At 35.1% G+C, this 21,096-nt stretch overlaps 1 protein-coding gene across 1 annotated transcript in view; it reads right to left on the bottom strand.

The window, feature by feature from the left end:
* LOC126752821 (mucin-5AC) overlaps window positions 1-20,449 on the bottom strand; it is a 160,291-nt gene extending 139,842 nt beyond the window's left edge. The window contains exons 1-2 of the mRNA XM_050463810.1: window positions 20,102-20,449; window positions 16,789-17,598 (exon numbers count right to left, since the gene is read on the bottom strand). Of these exons, the coding sequence (XP_050319767.1) occupies window positions 16,789-16,858 (70 nt within the window). The 5' untranslated portion in view covers window positions 16,859-17,598; window positions 20,102-20,449. The remainder of the gene's footprint in view (window positions 1-16,788; window positions 17,599-20,101) is intronic.
* Window positions 20,450-21,096: the final 647 nt, after the last annotated feature.

Here is a 21,096-nt window from a genome sequence, read left to right as displayed (position 1 = left end):
AATAAGGATCGGATCACCACTCTAGAACCTAGCAGTATGCTGAAAATTATCAATATGCTGTGGCTGGGTGGGTCGTTCTGACTTAGGAGGGGGCACAATGGACCTAAGGTCGCGGTGCAATCCTCACATATTTATCTGTTCTGATAATAAGCCTATTTTTTCAATAAAATTTTTTATTATTAATTTTTCTAACATATTTTATAACTTTAGTTAAGTGCCTTGATCATTTTTTCTTACGAAAATGAGTGTTTAAACTACTTTGAAGTTAAGTTTATATTATAAAAAAATGACGAGGCAAACTTTTTCTTTTCTAATTAATTTTCACGAATTGCTTTAATTAATTACATTTTTTGTCTATGTTAATTTTTGAAACCCGTTATAGCTCTATAACTATTCATCAATTTATTTATTTTCTTCTCTTTCGCAACAAAAATCAATTAAGTTTTTTTCTACTATATAATAATGCTATAGACATATACTAGCGTTACCAAAAGTAAATATATAATTAGCTATTGCACAATATGCCATTAATATTAGTGATTAGCTTGCTGAAGTGCCAAATGCCAATTTAGATAATTTTGAAGTTAATTTGCAACGAAATGAACTTTGTTTTATGGCGACTGACTTTCCATTCATTCTTCAACTTCGCTCAAACAATTATTCGAAACTCAAAAATGTTTGATAAGAAAAATCAATTAACGTGACACTTTTACTAACACAGCTTAAATTTACTTCAAGCCACTATGATTTCAAAAATATTCCAAGAAATTGGCCACCCTTTCCGTCATATCAAAAGAGGCAGATATTTTCAGTGGCACCTCTCACGCATTTCAAAATTATTTCACTGATATGTTGCCTCCTTAGGACTTATCTTGCTTTAGAAAGTGTTTGCAGTCTCCAACGGAGGCTTGGCTGTACTGTTATGACATAAATAGCTCAAAAATTATCACCAGCGGCGCAGGGCGAAATTCTCATAAATCTTTCATGTTAATTGTCTTTCGTTACGCCACTTCAATCAGCGCCAGCGCCACAAACGTTGGTGCACGCGCAGCCGATTTTGCGTGATTGATGATCGAGTCTCGCAAAGGCATGTCGACTGTAGGAGAGGTTTCGGTGGACGACTGACGCTAGCGATACGCATGTTGCGCGACGGTGGCTAGTTGAATATGCAAAAATGCTCGAGAGGAAAAGGCTGCTTATCTTAAAGTATGCACCCTAATGAGCGGCTGAGTGGCAGGAAGCATGAACTATTTACCTTGTTTTTTGCTTTAAAATGCATAAGATTATATTTCGCACATTAATATTTATCATTGACATTATGGATGCATATATGCCCATAGTAATTATTGTCTGCCGTCGCAAGCAATTTGCATAACACACACATTCAAACGCACAGGTGTAGTACCTAACTCTTACTAACAAGGCACACTCACGCACACACATAAACTTAATAACCGCTTTGTCTGCTTTTTTCCGCGCTATTCTATGCAAAGGCAGTTTTCCTTCACAGCCAGTCTGCTGCTTGTAGAATAAGCACAAAGAAAGCAACAACAACACGCCTTCGTAAATTATGCGCCGCTTGATTAGAGCAACTTTCACGCCAATGAAACCGAAAGTGCCCGGCCACAATGCAAATGAACCGGAGGAATACACACACAGTTACATGTGATTGTGCATTATATTACAAAAACAACAATGCAGGCAAAGCATAATGCAATGCCAATCAGGAGTTTCATAATGAAAAACGCGAGCAATGAATAGACTAATTAAAAGTGGAACATTGTAAGGTGTTGCACTCAGGAAGTGCATGCAACAAGGTGTTGTGTGACGTCAATTAAAGCGTAATGTGTGTGTGTGTTTTTCTTTTTAAGCGTAATGTGTGCTTGTATACATGTAAAGTTGTTGTAAAATTATAATTTTTCAAGGGCGGATGCAAAGAAAAATATGCGGGTTTTAGTTGTTTTACAACCATTTAAAGGCAGGAACGGGATGGAGACCCGACAGACGTCGCAGTAGTAAGTTATTTTTTAAAGTTCGTGTTAATGAAAAGCTTTTTTTTCTATTATTACCTCAACTATAATAACATTTTGTTGGAAAATTGACAATTAGATAAATAAATCGTCCGACAGGTGGTGCTGTTGTCAATATATTTGTATTTACACCCTGAATAGGGAATATTAACTTTGCTGCTATGTTTTTAATACTCAAAAGAAAACGTCGAAGGTCCTTTAATGCATATTTATAACTGATCCCCGTGACGAGCTGAGTTCATCTAATCATGTCTGCCTGTTTATACACTAACTAATCCCTCAGTTTTTGAGATATTGTTCTGAAAATTTTTATACGTTCTTTTTCAGACAAGATGCTACTCATTTCTTGGAAACGCCGATTTCGGACCACTTTAGCATATAGCTGCCATATAAACTGAACTATCGAAATCAAGTTATTGTATAGAAAGATTTTTTATTTGACGAGATATCTTCACGAAATTTAACAGAGACTACTACACAAAGCATCGCTATTATATCCGAAGAAATTGTTTTGATTGAATCACTATATGCTATATCTTCCATACAAGCTAACCGATCCAACTCAGTTTTTCGTACGGAAAACTTTTTATTTGACAAGGTATCTACACGAAATTTGGCACGGATTATTACACAAGCTGTGACTACAATATCTGAAGAAATTACACATATTGGATAACTATAGCATATAGCTGCCATACAAAGTGACCGCTCAAAATCAAGGTAAAGATGTTTTTATGCGCTTTTATGTAATAAGAAATGCGTCTGCGAAAGGAATTCTAATATCGGTTGCACCGCTTTTTTCTATCTTTGGGTTTTAATTAATATCTAGCTCACCCTAGATCTGTAATAAAAGCTGCTAACATATAATAAGAGGAGATTGAATTTTTTAAATAAATTTTTAATTTCAGGAGATAAATTAGTCAAGTCCTCACAAACAATTTTTTTTTCTTAGATCTGGTTTTAATTACGGAATGTTTATAAACTTAACTAACTAAAAAAATAATTATTTTGTAACAAAATACTCTCGAATCTATTGAAAACTGTGGAGCACTATATCAAGGCCATTTTGATGATTCGAAAACCGAACTTTATGCCTAAATATATTAAGTGCAAATTATCTGTTTGACCAAGCGTGCTTAAACAGTACAAATTGGCACGAAACTCTAAGTTGAAGTTTGAAATAAAAAACTTGTGCAAAAAAATTCAGAAACTTAAGTTGTTGTTGTCTACAAAAGTCAACGAATAGGTTGAGAATGAACAGCAGAGCTTCAGTTGACCTGACTGATATAAAAGTGGGAACTTGTAGATGCCTTGGAACCATAGGTGGAAGGAAGTCAAAACTGCATTCACTCCTTCCTTTAACAAATCAATTATATGAAAATCCCCGATAAATAAAACCAATCAATGGAGGGTGTTCAGTATCCGCCATATGGAACTTTTTAGAATCTATTCGAGTAACGGAAGCAAACAGTACAAATTTTAAGTTCACAGGGTGTTCTCGTCACATCTACTAATATCTGGCAGACTGTAGAATAACTCGTGCAAGTACATAAATCTTTCACGCATCAAACCTAAACTAAAATACTGTTGTTCCAATATATATCCAAGCTTAAGCTTCAAAGATGCCTGAAACTACGATGGGTGTAACCAAGAAAAGTAAACCAAAGCAGCTGGCCAGACAATGCCTCGACCGCTTTCAAGGCACACCATGCGCTTCCTGCTCCCATTGATTTGCGCAACCGATATCAATAGGCAACTGCATGTATGTGGATAATTAAAGGCATACCAATCAATGAAAGCAAAAGGAAAAAAATAGTCGATTTCAAAACCTCAATGCAAACAAATAAAGCAATTGCAGCTTAACTAGATAGAAGTGGGCTATTACACACTGCCACAGACACGCGCACACATACTAGCACACATTTGAATAATAGCACGGCACTGCGCGGCTTTGGCTGCCAGCCAGCACCGGAGCTGTCGGCTGTCGGCGCTTAAAAAAAATGAAAGTGGAACAATGTGGCGCGATTTTGTGTTGTGCTTATTTGCTTTTCCCTGCCGCGCGCGGGCGCAGACAGCGAAGGTATTAAAATGTTTAAACGTGCGCGTAATAGCAAATTATAAGTAATTGATTAAGAGCGCATGTGTGCATGTGTGTGTGTGTGCGAGCGCCATGCGGCTAGTATGCGAAATGGACTGCGCGCGGCTAAACTTTCTTCGCGACTGGCAGGCGCCGAGGGGTGCAGAGCGCATGCGCGCTACATTATTTGCATTGTGGTAGAATTTTGTAATATTCATTGTGGCCAGAAAAGGCTTGCAGCGGAAAGTAAAAGTGGTAAGCGTTTGTGCAGACGGCGCGCTTGCATTTTCCACAATTATTTGTCTTACACAACTCGCTTGCGTTTTAATTGCGCAATTCTTTGTTGAAATTTTATGTTAAACTTTCATTTTTAATGCGTTTAATGTTTTTTGAGCAAACTTTTCGCTGCATTTTGCTGCACTGCGCTCCCAACGGATCTTCAAGAAAAGTGCGTTCGTGTCGTAAGTCTTTCGTTTACGCGTCAACGCTGGCCGGCGCTGTGGGAAGGTCGGGAAAGCACACCACTTATGCCTCAAATTAATGAAAACAAAAATATTTATGCGTAAAGAAATTTTATCGCTGCATTTTCGCTGGCAAGTTTGTGTCTTAAGTCTTCTGTCGACACACACTCCCTGAACACACATTTCTAAATGAAACACCTGAAAACTCTAACTGCTAAACCCACGCTTACGCTCGTTATTTAATGAAAACAAATGGTCCGTCAGACCCCACCACTTGGCGCTCACTTACACCAGCATTAACACCTTGTTAACAAAATAGCTTGCCGCACTCGCCAGCTGCCGCAAATGAAGAAATTACCGTTACATATGCGCAAACTAACACGCGTACCTGTCTGCCATGCGTTTCCCTTCCAGAAACTAGCAAACGGGCAGCGCTTAAGTGAAACAAGCGCAGTGTTTGAGCTAAATTATTGCTGCCCGCTGACAGGTAATGCCCAGCGCCGCCCATTAGACCAGGCTACGCTTGCTGGTTGGTGATTTTTTTCCATATTTTTCACCAAGCAACAGCACATAGACTTACGCGCTACAGCACATAAACAACTATAACAACATGCAGCAACAACGCATAGCAATGCATGTGCCCCAACAGTCAGCGGTGAACGCAAAGCTTAATGAATGGAAAAACAGCAACAACAATGACCTGTGTGTGCTGTCAGCGAGCAGTGACTTCAGCCGCCTGTGGCCGGTAGCTTGTGTTGACTGCTGGTCGCAGTGTGGTGTGCTGTGGTGTCTGAACTTTCGGCTTGGACACACCGAATCATATGTTTTGCATTTTGATGATGTCAATAAAATGAGGCACCACCAGCGAGACACAAAAGTCACCGTGTGCGTATAACGGCCATGACAATGGTAATCGCCGACGATTGTGCTGTTAGTAACGGCGTTGCGGAGAGAGTGTGCGCGCAGGTGTTGGGCTGGAAAGCTTAACACGCTTGAAAAAGAAAGCGTTTTGCTTGAAGTGTTGGTCAAGTAAATAGTAAGTGATTTGTTAAAATGCAGTTATGCGCAATTGTTTGCTGTACTTTTGATTGGTAATTTGATAAAAAGCATTTATTCAACAAAATTGTATTTTAAAAATGATAAAAAATATTCAATATATAATCAAAATATTCAAGGCCAGGAAAAGTTCTATGAAAGAATATTATATATCGTCACCTCCTCACATCACTTGTAATAAGTTTACAGGCCAAGGAAAAACGATATAATAGAAACCCATAAAAAGAGACAAAATTTCAGTTTTGTTATAAAATGGTTATATATCGGTTATCATACACTCATATTGAAACAAAATCAGTTAGAAAATGGTTATATATAGGTTATTATATCTGGAAACGATTTTAAATTTTTTTTTATGATACGTTGTTTTGCATTTTAAATGACGGTATAAACTATAAAGAATAGTTTTCAAATATTTAAGAATATATGTATACCATTTTTAGGAACTAAGCAAAGAAAGCAACAAATTTAGCAAATTTGAGAAGGTCGTATGAAAAATTAAATAATTTTGGAGGTACCAGTTAGATATCTTAAACTAAAACTACGAAGCTTTGTGTTGAATTTATGTGTTAAAAAAATTATAACGCCTACATTTCAACTTGTAAGTTTGCATCTTAAGTCTTTTGTTTGCATAAATTCATATAGGAACTTGTCTTCACATTCTTGGCTTCATTTAGGAGTAGTAAAAAGAAGAAGTATTGACAACGAAAAGGCCATAGGCTCAACTATAAGGAGTATCAACTATTTCAAAATTGTTATAAGAATTAAGCACTGCTCCGAATCATTTAGAACTGCAGGCAGAATTGGTTATATAATCATGATATAAAAAATCATAATTATACAAGTGTGGTTAAACGAGCAAAAAATAATTCGAGTTAAGGTCTCAATATGTCGAATGAAATACGCACGCTGTCCAATCCAATTAACACACATATTTTTAGCTTTATGCCAGTAATCAGATTACAAAACCAAAAGCACATGCCACGCTAACTTTTAACTATGCTTTCCATCACGCATTCAAACGCGATTTAATTTACGCCTGTTTTCCTTACAACTTCAATAAAATTTCGAATTATTTACGTGTTCATATCGCCTTGCTAATGAATTTCATTTGCACTCAAAACAGAAATTAGTTAATTAGTCACATATGCAAGAAAGCAAAAACACACTGCTTACACACACAACAATATATATACATACAAATAAAAAAATAAACATACGAATGGCATATAAAAACATAAAATATTTCAAATTTTGTCACATCGCTGGTGAAATGATATTAATTTTATCAAGCCAAGCACGCATTGTGTGGCAAGTGCAGGCGAAATGGAAAGTATATTTTTTATGGTGTGAACTCGTGACATATGACAGCTGACAGATGACACTGCGTAAAACTACTAGCGTAGCGTGTAGTGTGATGTTTCAACTATTTGGTGGCTGAGTGAGAAATTGTGTTGATGTGCAGAAATAGCTGTGTTTTGGTATTTATTTGATTATGTTATGCTATGTGTGGAATAACAATTATTATTCATAAAGAATGCCTTAACTTAAAGTTCAGTAAAAAATCAATTTTACTTCAAAATTTTAATAACAAGAAAAAACGTTAACTTCGTCGATTTAATATCTGTCACAGCAAATTTTTTATAACATAGAAGGGTACGAAAAATTTTAACTTTTTAGACGGTCAATTTATAGCGCTATAGTGTAGTTCGATTCGAATAATTTCTTTGGATATTATAGCTATGCATTGAGTAATTATCTATGTAAAATTTCGTTACGATATTTTGTCAAATGAAAAAGTTTTCCATACGAGCACTTGATTCTGAACGTTCAGTTTGTATGACAGCTATATGCTATAGTCATCCAATTTCAACAATTTCTTTGGTGATTGAACCATTGTCTTGGGCAATATCACAACACAAATTTCGTGAAAATATTTTCACAAATGAAAAAGTTTTCTATACAACCACTTGATACCAATCGTTCGGTTTCTATGGTGGCTATGTGCTGTAGTGGTTCAATATCGGCCATTCCGACAAACGAACAGCTACTTGGTGAGAAAAGAAGATGTGCAACATTTCAGATCAAAATCTCAAAAACTGAGGAACTAGTTCGCATATATACACCAGGCAGATGATCGGAAGGACAGATGAATATGGCTAAATCGACCCCGCTCACCATATTGATCATTTATATATATACTTTATATGATCTCTGATGTTTCCTTTTAAGTGTTACAAACTATATAGCCTTCACATGGTTTGACTTAACATGTTAACTGAAACTAAAATTAACATTACTCAAACTGCTCCCTTCAAACAGCATTTGCATTAGAGAATCGAAATAACTACTTAGACATGAACTTATTGCTTATAGTATTAAAAAACAACTAATAACTACATTAGAAGCAATTTAGACTTGTCAAAAAAATTATAAGTAAAAACAAAAAATATTTTTGAGAATTGTTTTAAATTTATTTTACTTTTAAAAAATTCTTTCCAATTTTAAAGTGAAAAATTGCAAAATTCAGTTAATTCATATCAAAATCCATCACAATATTATATACAAAAGTGGCATTATTTGCTCGAAAGAAGAGTCAGTAGGCACAAAGCAGCCTAAGCTTTTTCAGAACTTTAGCATTTAGCTCACCAGTGCGCAATGCAATGTCAAACCAAATAAGAAAAAGTCAACGCACAGCGCCCAAAAAGCAAATAACAACACTATTTAGTAGGTGATTTTTATTTTTTCTCAGTTTCCTATTTTTGTTTTTTTTCATTTTTTTATTTTTATTTTATTTTGTATTTTTTTCTCATTTATAAGTTTATTTTTGTCTGTTTATTTTATTATGCGCTTCATCGTTGCTTTGGCTGTGTTTGGTGAATTCATTACTATGCCGGTGCACGCTAAAGGCGACGATTTTTATAAATATACATAACATGACAACAAAAAAAATAATAAAAAGTAAAAAAAAGATTGAAACAAAATAAAAAGCAAAAACGAAGATTTTTGTAAATAAAAATCAAAAATAAGCAACAAAAAGCTGCATAAATAAACATCAAGCGTAAACAGGTTTCAAAAATTAAAATATTACCGCTTTTTGTTGCTCAACAAATGTTTTGCTTTATTTTGGGTTTTGCAATGATTTTTGGTTGGCTTTGTTTATAATATCGAACAGAATTTAGCAAGCAGCTGGAACATTTGCACAAGTGCGCTCGCTCATTTGTGCGTCTTTTGTGTGCTTTCGGCACTTAAATTCCGTCTGTAAATAATTCTGCGCGATTTTTCATTAAAAAGCAATTTTTAAGGGAGGCGTTAGGATTTCAAGATAACAAAAAAAAACTTTTTTTTCGAATTTAATTCTTAAATATGGATTGAGTAATTTTATTCAGGCCTTTTGTACATTATTGAATATACTTTTGACAATATAGGGTATTCTTGTTAGAGAATAAACGCGTTTTAGCTTTAATATACAAGTAAGTTTTTTAAAGAAAGCTTGTGTCTGAGAAATTAAATTTCAGCATTTAACTCTATGAATAACCCAACCTAAGCGCCTATTTTGTCTCGAAGTCAACATTAATTTAGAAATGTTTGCTAACACTTACACAAACACTGCCATGGCATGCGCTCATACCGTTATTTAGTCAAATGATTTTATATGAAACAACCTCAGAGACTCACAATCCTTCAACGGCCGTCACCAAATATAGTTTTAGATATTCAATAAACGCGCTGCTTCAACGGTTACGGTTCAACCGGTTACTGCACTGCAAGTTCGTTGCTTAAGTCTTTGGTTTTTGGTTTCGCAGTGCAAGAAAAACGCGACACAAATGATTATTAATGAACTCAATACCGTTGCGTAGGCATAGCTTAGCGTTTCAGTAGCGCAACGCCAGCGGCAGAAGAGCAGCCAAGACGTTACATTAATTTCTTTTTCACTTTGCTAATAGCCGGAAACGACACCGCAAGCGACACCGCTAACAAATTGTGGTAGCAAAGATGTCTTAGCACTTTTACTTTTCGTTGGCCGTGAAAAACACTTTGCTTTCGCTATTGACACTTGCAATTGGCGGCCAAACGATAATCGAAATTAATGCGTTTTGAACATTTTTGAGCATTTTGCTGGATTTGCGGCTATTATTTGAGCATTAAAGTGCTGCTTTTGTTATATATGACAATCGCAGTGGCAATGGCAATGAGATGAGCTGATTTATCAATTGTTCAATCGAAAGCAGCAAACAAAACGACAGCTCTACTAAACTGAAGAATTCGCGCTGAATAAAATTTAGTTTTGAGTGAAACAATATTGGCAACAAAAATATACAAAAAGCAAATCCGCGCTTAAAAAGCATAGACGCAGTCGAAAGACGCATAAAATCGCTTGTGTGTTGGTGTGTGTTGCTTGTTTGTGTCGTTCAACGAGATGAACGCACTCGTGGCAGCGCTGCCACCATCGGCGGTGCAAAGCAAATGCCAATATATTGTACAACGCACGTTCGGCCATGCAACTGCGGCAACGCTGGGTGCCTTGCCACCACAATAACAACAAATGCCGGTGGTGCATCTATGCACCGTTTGATATTTTCCATTTTCAAAGCAGCCACAGCGCACACGGATTTCAAAATCGCATTCGATTCACCGCAATTTGTATACCCTTGCCACACGCACACGCACACATACACATAACGGTGTACATGCATTTGTATTGTTTATTGGATTGTATTCTCCGAGTGTATTGCCTTGCATTTCGCCTTTGTGTGCGCCTCAATTTCTGTTGATTAATTAGCAATCGCGCTGAGAAGTGCAATGACTTCAAACACTTTGCGCCGCCGCAACAAACAGCATAACCGCAAGGCAACAATAACAAATAAAGATAGAAAACATGAAAACAAACTAAACTGATGAATTCGCGGCTTTAGCGGCACTTGAGATTGCAACAAGCGCTGTAATCACTCGAAATTGTTTCAGACGATTTTCAAAATGTTTTCACTTCACACAACAGCAACAACAACAATAGCAACGCAGAGCAAGTGTAAGTGTAAGTGATACGCTGCCAAGTAAGCAGCAGCGGCAGCGGCAGCAAACAACAATAGTGGGAAGTCAATGTTTGAAAATAAATATAGTTCAAGCAACACCACGGGCTTGTGCATAAATTAACTGTAAAGTGTGCAGCGAAGAGGCGCTAAAAGCAAATAATCACAACGCTCTCATGCGCACTCGAACATATGGGTAGTAAAAATCAACACGCTTTTGTTGCAGACAAGGAAAATACAGGCGCATAAAGCTTGTGATTATGTGTTGATGGCATTACTTCACTCAGATGTGCATAGCTGCATATGTACAATGCTATATACACTGATTTTTAATTAAAATATACCGCAATACATATGTATATAACATGCCTCTCGAGTTGGTGAGAAAATTTTATTAATATTATTTTATGCAAATATTCAAGTGCCCTTATCGGCAGGTTGCACTCCAACTTACTTACGTACATGCATGTCTGTGCATACTTATACTTATAGCAAGTGGCGGAGCAGTCGTTAGAGTGTGAAAAACAAATAATATTTTGGTCACAGATTTAAGAAACTCAATTTCAAAGCATTTATTGAATAACTTTAATGAGGTTGGTTTGTGAAACAAGGAACTGCATTAAAGTGTTGAAAAAAAGTTAAAATAAAAGGTTTTTTGTTGTTGTTGCCAGAAGATATTGTTTAACCCGACTCTCGAATGGAAAAGAACGGATTAATATCCGAAAAGTTTTGATTTTCATAAGAACGAATTAACACAACAAAATTACTTAACAGTGAATAGCGGTCATCCTTATTGAAATTCCTTGTAAGTTAAATTAAACATCTGACATCAGTGGTCTTTAAGGTCCTCTAAATCTTAATTTCGACTATTAAATTTCAAAAATAAAGCTAAATCTCACTTCTCTAAATTTTCATTTTATGCTTCCTGCTCTATTCCTGTAATAAGTGTTACATACATGCTCTTAATTGAGTCAATTTAAAAATATTGTACTTCATTAAATATTGTGAACCATAAGGAAGAATAAATTATTTTAAACGAAACCAAAATTTCTGGTTAGTAATTTATGTAAATGGTTAGCACACTCCCTTTAAAAAAAATTGCCCCTAATTGTATGCAAAGTTTTATGTTTAACGTTATATTGAATTCAATTAACCGAGGCAATTAAGAAATTAATTAAGTCATCGTTTTCTAAAATTTGTTTTTATGGTCTTTTAGAAATTTTTCCGGTAAATAAAATGGATAACGATGAAACTCGAGTTTTATATGTAAGTTTAATACAACAACAATATTTGGAAGACATTTTTGTATTTCATGTGCAATTATGACGTAACCTTTTGTGAGGGTCATCTCATGTGATGGGTTCATAAAAGGGATGTTTTTCACCAATTGCATTCTTAACATGTCTAGACTATGTTAGTAAAGGGATTTTTGAAAGTTCGAAGTCCTTTTAAAGATACGTCAGTTAGAAGAAGGAACTGTTCGGCTGATCATCTCAGTGTGAAAATTTCGAAAAATTTATTTTTTTTGTTGCATTATCGGGTAATGGACACATTAATGAACATTCTCTCAAATTTTCTTGTAGAAAGAGAACAGAGTGGCGAACAGAACGACTCCAATCTTTAAACGCGCTTTTCCCAGAATGGTGTCTTTCAAAACGGTTTCCACTCTCAATGAAAAAGTTTTGAAGTTCTAGTTTTAATTTAGAGAGAATATTTTTAACGCCATTCTCTATCGCGCTATGAAAGCTTTTCTTATTTCTTTGAAATAAACAGCCGCCGTTTTGCCAAGTTTTAAAAATCAAAATTGCGGCCGCAATCGTGGACATCGAACAAGACCTGTTTTTCACGTGTCGTTTCAACAATTTATTTAGCTATTATACATCCAATAAATAAACAAAAAAAAATCATTTTGAATTCGTCATAACTTTTTTTCAGCTGAATACCAAAAGTCCAATTTTACCAAAAGTCCAATTTAGAGTACATTCATTTGATCCATTTCATGCTTACATATTGAAATTCCATTATTATTTTGTTTCAGGTAAGCCAATCATCCGAAATAGTGAAGGAAGTGCGAGACCTTTTTTCGAGGCGGGGATGTTCTGACCGCTGTAACTCAGTTGCTACACAATATTTTTAGTTTAAAATGTATATTTTTGCTGTCAAAATGTATGTTAATAAATGACAATAAACTTAAAGTTCTATCTAAATAGTGATCGTAGAAAAAAAACAAATATCGTATAAAATAAAACAATGCTTAAATGTCCGTCACATGGCTTGAACCCTTCAAACAAAAAATTAAATATTTTGAAGTAAGGAACTATTGAAACACATAATAATTAAAAGCCTCTAAAAATTCACTTCAGATTGCTCACAACCTTAATTTTGCTTATTGCCCTTTGGCCTTTGATTTTCTCAGTAAAAAGAAAATTTGAATATGTTATTAATTAAAAATAATATACAGGAAACTTTTACATAGATTTTTTGTCAAGTGAGCACTAATACGGAAATTATTAAGGATAAATTATGGTATAATAATATGAAATTCATGCTGAATTTCGTGAAGATATCTCATCAATTGAAAATTCTGTCCATATAAGCACTTTATTCCGATAGTTCAGGGTGTTTCGACAAATGATCAGCTTTTTGGGGAGAAAAGAACGTGTGTAAAGTTTCAGATCTATATTTCACAAATTTTGGGACAACTTCACATATACATACATATACAGACAGACAGGCGGACAGAAGGAGATAGATTTATCAACTCAGCGCTTCATGCTGACCATTTATATATTGGGGTGTTAAGCACTTCGTGGCAAACTTAATATATCCTCTCCAGTGTATAGTAAATTGCAGGAGACTTTTCCGTACATTTTTTGTCAATTAATGATTAATTCGAAAATTAGTAATGATAAATGATTTAATGGAAATTTACTCAGTACTTGCCCAATTAACTATCTGTTTGGGCTTGTGACAACTTTTTCATTTCTAAAAATATAAGATATTGATGAGTAAAGCCACAACAAAGATGGAAGTGAGTTGGGATATAAGAAGATGTGAAAACTTCAAGTTATATCTAATTACTTAACAAAAAAAAAATATATATATATATAGAATCATCTCTATACAAATTATTACAAGTATTTTGTATCGTTTAGATTAAATTAACAGAATGTCATTAATAATTAGAAAATCTTGAAAAATACTTGAATATAAGAAAAACACTATACAAAAATATAAAAAAATCGTTCGCTATTAGTAGCTTACATGCAAATGTCTGTAAATTCAATTAACTATTTTTCTGAGAAGCATTTCTCAAGCACAGCAATCTCGACTTGGTAACGAGTCAATGATATAATGTTTTAAAAATAAACACAAAACGCTGCTAAGCCCAACTGAGGATTACAAACGGCCTATGGATTAAGAAAACAAAACCAACAACAATACACACATACAAATCACGCAATCGCCAAAGTATTGTTTCAATGAAACCAAAAACAATCAAACGCAGCGTCTTCGAGCTTCGCTTTGAGTCGCGTGCTTAAAGCAATTGTTTCATTATCTTACCTTTATTGTTGTTGTTTTAGCTATTTTATTCGCAATAGGCATTTGAGACGGTGTCAGCAAAGCAACCAAATCGACGTTTCATTATTTTTGCCGAAATTTACCTGCCGATTTTGATTGTGGCAACCAAAGCTAGGCGCTAGCTCTAAGCAACCGCAGCGCTTCTTCACTGCTATTTGATTTATTTCTATTTTGCCATCATTCGCTTTCAGCAATTTGTACGTACAGCTGTTTTTGGTTGTCTGATTGTTTGCCTACAACAATTGAGTAGCGAAAAAAACGCAACAGCAACAACAAAACAAAACAACTTAAATGCGTTTAAAAACCAGTATCACTTGACCGCTCATTCTGTCGTTGAAGAAGCAACAACAGAACAACAAAGCGCACAACAAAACACACGCACAACAATAACAGCAACGGTAACCTCCAATGACATTAACACACTTTTGCTTTCTGGCTTGATTTCTGCTAGCGTGCAGGAGGCGTTCTGCAGCCACGCACCGCTCGCCGCACCCCGCTGTTCGCTGGTTGTTAAACTGCTGTCCAATTGTTGTTAGCTGCCCGTGGCTGTTGGTCATTTGTCATTGTGGCTTCTCTGCACCGTCACCGTCACCGCATAGCATCATAAGCACGGCATAGCATAAGCATGGCATAGCATAAGCATAGCATAGCACAGCACAGCGCAGCCTAACATGCAAATGCTCACAGTTTCATTGCTCAAATTTATTTGCATTTGGCCGCCTCCCTACGATTGTTCTTTCGCATTTCGCGTTTATAAATAAGCAAACAAGCTTTATAACTGTACTTTTTATTTATTTTACTCACAAACAGACAAAGGCATGTTAACACAGTAACACACATTTCTGTCGCCTGTGTAAGCTCGTTTCATTTGCATGTAATTTGATTACAATAAAAAATGTTTCGTGATTTCGAGGCGATATGACTAAATTACTCCCCACTGCACAAGCCCATTCGACAAGCAAGTCTGGTTCGAAAATATGAAGGTATTTTGATGAGAAAACTCACTTGCCTTGCCGTTTCATTGGGGTATTGGGTCGGCGGCATGCCAACCGGAGGCGTTGGTTGGCGCTGATGCTGTTAATGATGTGACTGCAGCAACTCGAAATGATTGTTTGACGAACTGCTTGCAATGTTTTTACAGTTGGAAAACAACTTGTGTAGAAGCTGCTTGGCTTTTTTTTCAAAAAAAAGTTCCTTTTTTTATTTTTTTATTTTTCATTAAAGGAGCTGCACGCAGGGTTTCTTTTTCAATTGAATAAATTAATATTGTAATTAAGGTCCTTAAACTCGAGTTTATTGACAATATTGGGGTTTGGCATAACATTTTTTAAACCCTCCATTTGCATTATAGAAACAAATCAGAGTTCTTTAAACACCATCGAATAAATAATTGGTATTTTTTCATCAGCACAAATTGCTGAACGCGAGTTTGTGAATACTCAATACTACAACAAAATTCAGTTAGAGCTTAGAAAGCAATGCACAACTCGGCTCGTCTATATCGGAGCCATAACACCCTTCACCAGGCATTTATTTAAGCATAAAAATACACAAAAATATATTTATATTGACTTAGATCGGTCAGTTTGTATGGCAGCAATTTGTTATGGTAATTGGATCTATTTTATTTCTTCACAGATTGCACCATTGCATCAGGCAATTATATATGCCAAATTTCATTAAGATATCTCATCTATTAAAAAAGTTCTTCATACAAGCACCTTATTACGATCGTTCAGTTTGTATGGCAGCTTTATGCTATAGTAACTTGATCTGAACGATTTCTTCGCAGATTGCACCATTGCCTAAGATAATATTGCATACCAAATTTCGTGAGAATATTTAGTCAAATGAAAAAGTTTTCCATACAAACAGTCGATACCGATCATTCAGTTTGTATGGCAGCTATATTCTATAGTAATTTGATCCCAACCATTTCTTTGCAGATTGCACCATTGCCTAAGACAATAACGCATACCAAATTTCGTGACGATATCTCGTTAAATGAAAAAGTTTTCCATACAAGCACATTATTACGATCGTTCAGTTTGTATGGCAGCTATACGTTGTAGTTGTCCGATATCGGCGATTTCGACAAAAGGGCAGCCTTATAGTGAGAAAAGCACGTGTGCAAAATTTTACAGTAATATCTCAAAAACTGAGGGACTACTTCAAGTATAATACAAACGAAAGAAGAACCAAATTCTTGTGAGAAAACAGTTTGAATATAATTTTTTTTGTTTGGGTTTCACTTTCACTTAGAACTAGATAAAAATAGGTGGTAAGAAATTTAATTCTTTAGCTTGCTTCAAAAAAAGTACGATTTCTTAAACTCATGCACCAGACTATATTTTCTGGCAAGTTCGTGTCTTAAGTCTTTTGTCTCGCAACGCTTTCATTTCATTTCCTGCAATCAAACACACTACAGGCTGCCCGTTACACATGAAATATGTACGAAATTCGCATTCTAAATCAAGCGCGTCGCGCAATTTAACCACAACAACAATAAAAACCAGAGAAATGGGAAAAAACAATTGATTAATGCAACTCACCTGTTTGAATGATGAAGCAAACGCACGCCAGGTACCATAATGGCACCGCAAATCCACGCGATAAACCCATTTTATTTGTAATTTTCTCTCAATGAATAGTTCCAAAGGCGGATAATTGCCGAAAAAGTAATCAAATGTAAGCTGTGAACGCCCCACAGCAATGCGAAATGTCGCAATAAAACGACACCGTAAATTGCTAGTTTGGTTGCTCGGTTGGTTGTTGTTGTTGTTTCTTTTTTTTTTGTTTTGTTGATTTTATTTATAATTTAGTATGATTCCAGTTCATGCCGAAATTTAACGAGCGATCGGCAAGCAACGGTCTGACACACGCGCTGAGTGGACAGTTAAGTCGTCGTTCAGCGTTTGGCGCTGAATTCGGTAATTTCACTTTTTGCGTTTTTTTTCACTGCTGGCGTTTTTATCTGTTGCACTGACTCGCTTTCGTTGCGTTTCAATTTAGTTTGCTTTGTTTTGGTATTGGTTCGGTGCAGATATTTTCCACACACACACACTGGCGCAAAGCTGAGCCGCGTGCAGATTTTGCAATTTCTGATTAAATTTACTTTTCGTTTTTGTTTTTGTTGCTGCTGCACTGTTGTTGCAATGCCGCGTTTTATTTACAAATATTAACGCTCACTGCTCGCAACGCGCGCTGACTCTCATTGCTTTGCTTTGCTTTCGATTACAACACACAATTGGCGCACTTTGCTTTTATTTTCGTTTGCGTTTTAATTTTTGTTTTTGTTTTCTTATTTCAACTTTTGATTTTATTTACACTTTTGTTGCGAATTCGTTGCTGCCACACAGCTGCTGCAAGTGAAAATGAGAGCAAAACATGAAATATCTGCGAAAATGGAGCACAAAAGAAAGAAAAACGGCCAACAACAACAACGTAAGCGCCGCAATCAGACGCAAGATCTCGCAGACAGCGCGTGGCTGCGTCTGTGTTTCTGCTGTTGCTGCAGTTGGCGCACATTGTGTTGCACAAATTGTCAGCGAATGTGCGCGGCCGCAAAATCGAAATGGAAATCTCGCGTTGCACGTCCGATTGCAGCGACGCTGTTGTCGTTGTTTCGCAGTCTGCGCCGTTGACGACATGCGGCAAGTGTAACGCACCGCAGCCGCCAAGCAGTCAGCGACCAAGCGTTAGTGGCAAGTAGCAAGTTGCCTGTCAGCCAGCTGAGCGTTGCAAGTGGCTGAGGTAGAAGTTTAGAAAACTCGAAAAATCAGTCCGGCTGCTGACTGCTCGCCGCCATATCTTCGCTGCGCTGTCGCCTGCCCATCAAGCGCAGTTGACTGCACCAAACAACGCCAAATGTGGCAAACAGTTCGTGTTGGCGATGCGCTTGTTGCGCCTCTGAATGAAACTGAAATGCAGACAAACGTGAAAATTGCCTCAAACCAACAAAAACAGCAATTGCTTTGCTATGCGGAGGATTGCTTTGTTGCGGCTGCAGGCCAGCTGTGTTGTTGGGTGACGCAGCGCGCTGCACGTTCATGTGGCAAAAAACTTTCTTTTCGCGCGCAAGTTGCAGTTGAATGCGCGTTTTCTTGACTTCGCACAGAAATTCACAAGTTTTATGCAGTAATTGAAATGTTTAGGGAAATTAAATGTGATTTATTATTATTTTTCAATTGGCACAGCAACTATTTGCATTTTCGGCTAAGATTTGAGTGGGAAACTTATGTTCTTCTAAAAGTTAATATAGATTATCCGAGCTCACGGTAATCATGATTTATTCTCTTTAAGTTAAATACTTTTTTACGACTTTTATTATATAAGAAATTGACTTTAATTCACCTCATTTCAAATCAGCCTTTATTTTCTAAGCAAGAAAATGATTTCATTTTATTAACCGGAAAATAATTTAAGAAATTTCAATATTTTTTTGGTTAAGAAAAAACCTGAAGAAAACGTAAAATATTTATTTTCATATTTAATATCTTAAATCTATAATTTTTGAAAAAAAAAAATAAGAAACCGAAAAATTTGTCAGTATTTATTTTTATATTTGAAAAATTGTAACTTTTATAAAAAAAAATATATATTCCATTTTTTTTAAATTACTTTTTTCCTTTTTAAGTTATATTTATTTGTTTGAAAATACTTTTATTCGAAATTTTGTTTTTTTTGTTTCGTACTAAGACTAATTTAACATGAAATTTTGAAATCAATCATTTGAAAATTTTTTGATTAAACAATATTTTATTTTTTATCATAACCAAACTTTTTTTTAATTTTCAGTAAAACCTTTTTAAATATTTTTTATTTGAAGCTTAGAAAAGCTAAGTTGTATTTGGAAATGACTTTTTTTAAATTATTTTTTCGAACTAAGAAATATAATCATCATAATCATTTTTTTTACTTTTTAAAAAATATTTTTTACTAAAATCAAGTTTTTTTACTTTTCAGTTAAAATTTTTTTCATTTAATATTTGAGAAGTTAAGTTATATTTAAAAACTCATTTTATTTTTGAAATTTAATTTATTTTTTTCGTATCGAAACCGATTTTGCATGAAATATTTATGTTATTTTGAATCATATTTTCAACGCTAATTGTATATTTTAAAGCATACTTTTCTTAAAGTTACTTAGGAAATAAAAGCTGATATATTTTTCAAATATGAAATCTAATTTATAATATTTCCAAAAAATATTTTAAAAGGAGCTTAAATATTTTTGCTGTACAAATTCACTTTTCTCAGTTCAATGAAAAATTATTAGAAGTTTTTTCGATTTTGGTAAAAAAAATGTTGTTTATATTTATATTATTTATATTTTTTTGTTCTAAAAACTAAATTAATATTTTTTGTGTTTTGATTAATTTATATTTTTGTTTTTTAAAAAAATAAATATTTATAAAACTTTTTTTTTTTTTTTATAAAATGAAATTTTTTTTGAAGTCCTTTCCTACCGCAACTGGGCAATGGGTTTTTGATTGCACAATAATATAATTTTTAAAGTTTTAGTAGTTTTTATGTGAAATTTTTATTTCAAAGTTAAAACTCAAACTTGAAGCATGATTATTAAAACATGTTTCAACACCTTTCATAGCAAATAGATGAAAAACATACAGTTTTTAAGCACTTTCAATCAATCCCCGTTTGAGTCCAACAGAAAATCAATTTTAAGGCGACGACTTTCGAAATATTTCACTTTTCTAATATTTTATTGTTAATTCCACATTTGCATATTTTATTTTTTATAAAAAAATCACTTTTGTTTTTTAAAACATTAATTTTTTTTCAAAATACACATGAAAACACAATTTTGTATATATGTATTAATATACACATATGTTTTTTACTAACTTTTTCAGCGTTGGCCAACAAACTTGTGAAATATATTCCAACCAAGTAACGTCTTAAAACACCGTCAACACCGCCGTTCGGTGCTGTTCACACGAGCACTTTTCTTAGACTGTATTCAAATGGCTCGAACGTCTTAAGTGGAACTTACTAACAGCGCGACTGTCGTGTCGCTGCTATTCGCTTTGCAGAAATATAATTCGTCCATCGCGTTTCGGCTACGAACTAGCGTCTCGTTTCTTCGGCTGCCGCTCACATTGAGTTAACAGCGTCTAAGCAGCGACCAAACAGCCTTGACGTACCAATTGTGTGGCGACTGAGTGCATAAGCCAAACTACCACTCAAAAGCCGCACAAACACACACGCACATAAAGTTGGCAGTTCCGTCTCGGTTGCAGCGGCCACTTGTTGCTCCACATAAATGTGCTTGCTGGCTGTTGGGGCTTATGGACTTATGCGCTTAAGACAAAGTGAAGGTTTGAGTTGTGGGAATTTTTTGCTATTTTTTTGTGTGATATGCTCGCAAGCCGAGCTTTTGAGTGAAAAAGACAAAGTTATTGAGAGAAACGTGTCATTTAAGAGAGTCGCGCTTAAAGAGCGGAATATATTTTTTTATAGAATATAAATTACTGCTAAGCTGAACTTTTCTTCTTAAGCAATAAGCACAAAGAAATCAAATTAAAACATTTGATCGGTTATTCATAGCTTTAAGTCTAAGTATACGATCTTCGATATCTGTTGGAAATAAATAATTTTAAACGCAAAAGAACACAAAATAGTTCAGAAATCCACCGCCAAAAGTATATAAGTCAACAAACCTATTTGCTATATATGTATAAAACTATACTTAGAACGCAGGAGGTGTGTGAAAAAAACGAGAATTTCTCGAGGATACCTTGGCTCGAGGATACCTTGGCTTAACGCCTTTTTCTCGAAACTGTGTTTTTGAAGTCGGTTAAAAAGATTTCTCGAGACTACTCATCCGGTTTCCATGAAAA

The sequence above is a fragment of the Bactrocera neohumeralis genome, chromosome 3, assembly GCF_024586455.1.
Source record: "Bactrocera neohumeralis isolate Rockhampton chromosome 3, APGP_CSIRO_Bneo_wtdbg2-racon-allhic-juicebox.fasta_v2, whole genome shotgun sequence".
NCBI lineage: Eukaryota > Metazoa > Arthropoda > Insecta > Diptera > Tephritidae > Bactrocera > Bactrocera neohumeralis.
The sequence above is the reverse complement of the archived record's forward strand: the minus strand, read 5'-3'. Positions and strand labels throughout refer to the sequence as shown.